Raw genomic sequence first — 5,066 nt, forward strand, 5'->3', positions numbered from 1 at the left:
TTACCAAATTTGATCTCCTTCGTGCGTTCTCTCTTTACCTTTTCATTCGTTGTTTTATCTGCATTTATCACTAGTATTCTTACTTCGTTTTTTTTTTCGATTTTCATGGTTTCTGAAATCAAGCTTTGAAATCGTTTTGAAGATAATGGAACTTCAGAAACACACCCAAACGATTACAGAAATGCACCCAAACAATTACAGAAATATACTCAAACGGTTACAGGAATTCACCCAAACGATTATAGAAATACACCCAAAGGATTACAGAAATACACCCAAAGGATTACGAAAATACACCCAAATGATTTAAGAAATACACCTAAAATTCGTTGAAATACACCTTATGCATAATTCAAAACTCTTTCTCTTTCTCCTCCTCATCTTCTACTACTTCTTCTTCTTCAAAAACGATTTCAGAGCTTGATGTCAAAAAAAATGGAAATCGAGAATAACAAAGAAAGAAAATAGAGAAAAAAGCACGTAAATAAAGAAGGAGAAAGAGAATGCAAGAAACGAAAGAAAAGAAGAAGAAGAAGAGGAAGAAGAACGTGCAGTAAGAAGAAGAAGAAGAAGAAGGTGTAGAAGATGAGGAGGAAGAAGATGAAAAATGTGCAGTCAAGAAGAACGAGGAGAAACACTTCAAAAACGAAGAGGAAGAAGAAGAAGATCAGAAGCACGAAAAAAAAAAGAAGAATGAGAAGAAAAAGAGAAGGCATGAAAAAAGAAAAAGAAGAAAAAATAAATGACTTGTATGACTTGTAGGTGGAGAATTTCTCAATTTGTATTTACTAAATCAACACATACATACTCTTTATTTCAAACTCACAAGTGCTCATTTACAAAACAAAATTAGTACATACACTTCAGTTTTTTTTTATCTCTCTTTCTTTTTCCCATTCAATCATAATCTTCAGGCACAGGCATGTCCTCCTCTTCTGGGGCATCCAGGACCCACTCACCATCGTCCCTTTTCACCATCCCTTTATTCTTCTCAACCCACCATAACCCAGGCACGCGGTACTCATCCTTCAAGAACTCACAAGACTTGTTCACAAGAGCCAAGCTTCTCTTCACTCTCAACTTAAACTCACCATGCTTCCCATTCCACCCCGCCACCACATGCAGCATTGCCTGCAGGTTATGCCAGTCGCTAGGGTTCTTCGAGTCCTTCAGATTCGGCGATTTTCGCGTATCGATCTCGAGCTCCACGCCAGTATATTCGTACCCTAGCAGCCTCCCTGGGTAATGAGGAATTACGTCAATCACGTTTCTCACGTGAAGAACCCTCAAGTTATTGAAACTCTTCACTCTCTCGTTGAATGCCTTGTTCCCAATTTGGGGTGAACCAAAGACGAAAGCGGCGACGGGGACGTCGGTGATGCCGTTTTCAACGAGGTCGAAAGCGCTCACGATGGATAAGGATGCACCTAGGCTGTGCCCTACCAGGACCACGCTAGGGTTCTCGTCTTTGTAGAGTTTCAACAAGGCTTTCACTTTGGTTAAGACTTGTGTCCTTGCGCTTAGTTTTGTGAATGGAGATTTTGGATCTTCGGAGGTGTAGATTGTTAGCCAACCCTTCATTACTTTGGGGACGTCGTCGTCTTCCTCGCTGTCGCTACTGCTACTGCCGTCTCCGTCTTTGGCTTTGTCCAAGTTTCTGCATTAATTAATTTGCCAGACTTTCTTCGGTTATTGATTAGATTGATCGAATTGATACACATGGGAATAAAATTAAATAAAATAAATTAAAGTTATGTTCAATTATTTATGTGCTTGCAAGTTGCAACTGGGATGTTTCATATATATTTTTCAATTTTGCTAGATAGACGGTGAAAAATGGGTTATGTCCTAAACTCAATAAACATAAACAAACCTTATTAATTTAAAATTAAAATTTTTTTAATTTATTATTTACGTTTTTCATAAAAAAAACGTTATTTTCCTATATTTTCTCATATATTTTTTTATCAGAAATAATAAGAAACAAATTTTATTTTATATTTTTAATTATTATTAAAATAGTTAAATAATATTAAATATAATAAATATATAATTATAAATATGATAAACATAAAATTATAAATATTAAATTAAATAATTAAAATAAATTTTAATTATTGTTTCATATTGATCAAATGAAACTGTGAATACAGTTTGGTATCTATCAGATCTTTAGTCTAAATTTGTCAATATCTAAATTCTTTTGTAGAATTTAATCTATTCAACAAATTTTTTTTATTTAGAATAGGACACCTAATTCAAAGGATATATATAATAAGCCAGTAATAGTATGATATGTGCGTTTGTTTTACAAAATTGTTATTTACATATTAAAATTGGTATCACATTTTTTACATTTAAAAACAAAAAAAATATATGATAAATAAAAAATGAGCGAGTTTGAAAATAATAAGGCTAATATAAAAATAATACTATTATTTTTAGTGTAAAATAACATTATTCTTTACATATTTTAAATATATATTTTATATTTTAATACGCATTTTATATAAATAATAAATAATAACTTAGTTGAGGACATACATTGTATTTATACCAAAACGATTAAGACACCAAAGAAAATGCCAAAACTATTACTACAAATATTTCCATGGAAGTATGGAACTAAAGCCGCCCTGCATATTCAATACCGAATTGCAGAACAGAATATTTTTGCTTACCTAAAAGAGTCTTTATCAGAAATTCCTTTCCTCTTATAACCCAAAAATAAAATAGAAAACCGAAAAGAAAAGAAAAATTATTTTATTAGAAATAAACTTCTTAGTGTGTATTTGCCTATTTAAATTTGCCTTTGTTAAAAGGGAGTTTGAATTAAATTAATTTTATAAAATTAATTTTGAATAAAAATAAATTTATATCAATATAATTTATATTTGATAATTCTATACTGAAATTAATTTTAAAAAATAAATATTATTTAGATAATATCAATTAAAATTATTTTTAGATAAATAATTATTAAAAAAGATATGATATTAAATTATAATATTATTTTTTTAAATATATTTAATTTTTTATAACTTTTTAGTATGTTTTTTATATAGTATTATTTTTAGTATTTTTTGTACTTTTCTTAATATGCTATAAATTATTATTATTATTATTATTATTATTATTATTATTATTTATGGTTAATTTTTTTAATTTATTTTATCTAATGGAGTTAATAAATTATATTATAAAAAATAATAATAATATAATATTCAAAAACTATAATTATAAAATTATACAATATTAAAATAAAAAAATAACAAAAAATAAAAATAATAAATAATAAAAAAGAGCTTATATAAGAAAATAATAAGAATTTTATCAATAAAATAATAATATATATAAAGAATAAAATTGATAGAAAAAAAATAAAAATTTAAAATAAAGATAAAAATTCAGTCAATTTTATATAAAATTGATAACAGATAACTATTAAATAAAAATTTAGTTAATCAATCAATTCATCTAAGGACAACTATTAAATAAAAATTTAGTTAAATCAATCAACTCATCTAAGAATTCTCAATTATCACTACTGCACTTGAGTTTTGAGTTTTCACCTAAAGTCAATGACTAAATGCTAGTTAATAATCGCATAAGCTTAAGAATTATTGTTTGAAGAGTGCTAGGCCAGTAATTTTTGTGATTTGTAGCCATCAAATAATTATTAATGATAATTTTAATGATATTTAAGATTTTATCCAACGATTTATTTTTTTTTACTAGTTACATACCGCCTAAAATTTAATAAAATTGCTAGTCTTAAGCTTATCCTAATTATTTTCTGTAAACGGCACGTTCACAGGGAAAAATAGCCATGAAGTTTTCAAACCCACCCTTATTCATGCAAGTTCTTTTCCATCAAATGACTTTTTGCATCATCATATTTAAAAAAAAAAAAATCAAAGTCAAACGATCCTTCCGTTTCTTTATTTAACTTTTTCTTTAAACAAAAAATACCCAATTATAAATTACTATTGCAATTTTAAGCATTTATGACCATTTCAAGCCCAATCCACATATATATGCAAAAATATAATAAATACCTTAAACTCTTAGCATTCAACAAGCCGGTTGCAGATTCAGGAGCAGCTCCAAACACATCAATCCACTCAAAGTCCCGGGTGGTGCCGCGCCACACAACATAGATCTCACGCCGGTTCAACTTCTTGCTGACCTCATCAGTCGTCACAGCTATGTACCCGATCCAGTTGGACTCGCGGTCCCACGCCTCACGTGAAAGGGAGTGCAGAAGAAGCGCTTCGGGGACGGACACGCGCGCGGTGCCGTACAGAAAGCACGCGACAGTGTAACTTTCGAGATCATCAAACATGACTTTCTTGAAGAAAGAGGGCTTCCCGTAACGGCTGGAGCCGCAGTAGGGGGAGTTTTTGTCGTTGTTGAAGGCGTCATAGGTGGCTTGGATGAAGTCGCCGCAGCGGAGGATGAGGTTGAGGAGGTGAGGGTGGAGGGGGTCAAGGAGATTCTCCCAGTTGTTGCTTCCCAAGAGTTGGTGCCATGTGGGGGTTGTTGTGGAATCTGCCATTGGTAGTGAGAGGAGGGAGGGTGAGAGTGAGAGTGTGCAGTAGTTTTTGTTTGGGTGGGGAGTGGGAGAATGTGTGGTGGGAAGAGAAAGGGACGAATGTCATGTTTATGTGGGGTAACACTTTGATTTCAGTCAGATATGGTGGCTTGTTAAATAATTTAAAGTGGTGCTTTCTTAAAGTAGCTTTTCTTTTTTTTTACTTTTAGATTTTCAAGAGTAATGAGGATAATAACACAAAGAGAAAGGATCGTTTGTAACATAAGTGGTTATGAATCTTCCGATTAAAAAATCAAAATAGTACTCGATAAGGATTAGATTTTACGTGTCAATTCATACCTATTTAGGAGTTACGGTTTCAAGTCGTATTTCTAATTTTATAAAAAATAAATTAGATTTAATGTTTTATCCTTTAACAAATTTTAACCATATTATATATATATATATTAAAATTAATTATTAATACAAAATATATATTAAAAATAAATTAAACTATATATATTTATCTACA

At 30.4% G+C, this 5,066-nt stretch overlaps 1 protein-coding gene across 1 annotated transcript; it reads right to left on the reverse strand.

The window, feature by feature from the left end:
- Positions 1-756: 756 nt before the first annotated feature.
- On the reverse strand, positions 757-4,815 carry LOC112737777 (phospholipase A1-IIdelta). The gene is made up of 2 exons (XM_025787870.2): positions 4,059-4,815; positions 757-1,657 (listed from the first exon to the last, which is right to left on the reverse strand). Exons 1-2 carry the CDS (start codon positions 4,556-4,558, stop codon positions 898-900), a joined length of 1,260 nt encoding a protein of 419 aa, XP_025643655.1. The 5' UTR covers positions 4,559-4,815; the 3' UTR covers positions 757-897.
- Positions 4,816-5,066: the final 251 nt, after the last annotated feature.

This window comes from Arachis hypogaea, chromosome 13, assembly GCF_003086295.3.
Source record: "Arachis hypogaea cultivar Tifrunner chromosome 13, arahy.Tifrunner.gnm2.J5K5, whole genome shotgun sequence".
In the NCBI taxonomy this organism is placed as follows: domain Eukaryota; kingdom Viridiplantae; phylum Streptophyta; class Magnoliopsida; order Fabales; family Fabaceae; genus Arachis; species Arachis hypogaea.

Excerpts from the sequence above, each read along its gene's own strand:
- LOC112737777 (XM_025787870.2), bottom strand. The coding sequence starts at position 4,558 with ATGGCAGATTCCACAACAACCCCCACATGGCACCAACTCTTGGGAAGC. Across the intron at positions 1,658-4,058 it reads TTGAATGCTAAGAGTTTAAG|AAACTTGGACAAAGCCAAAG; the intron begins GTATTTATTATA and ends TAATTAATGCAG.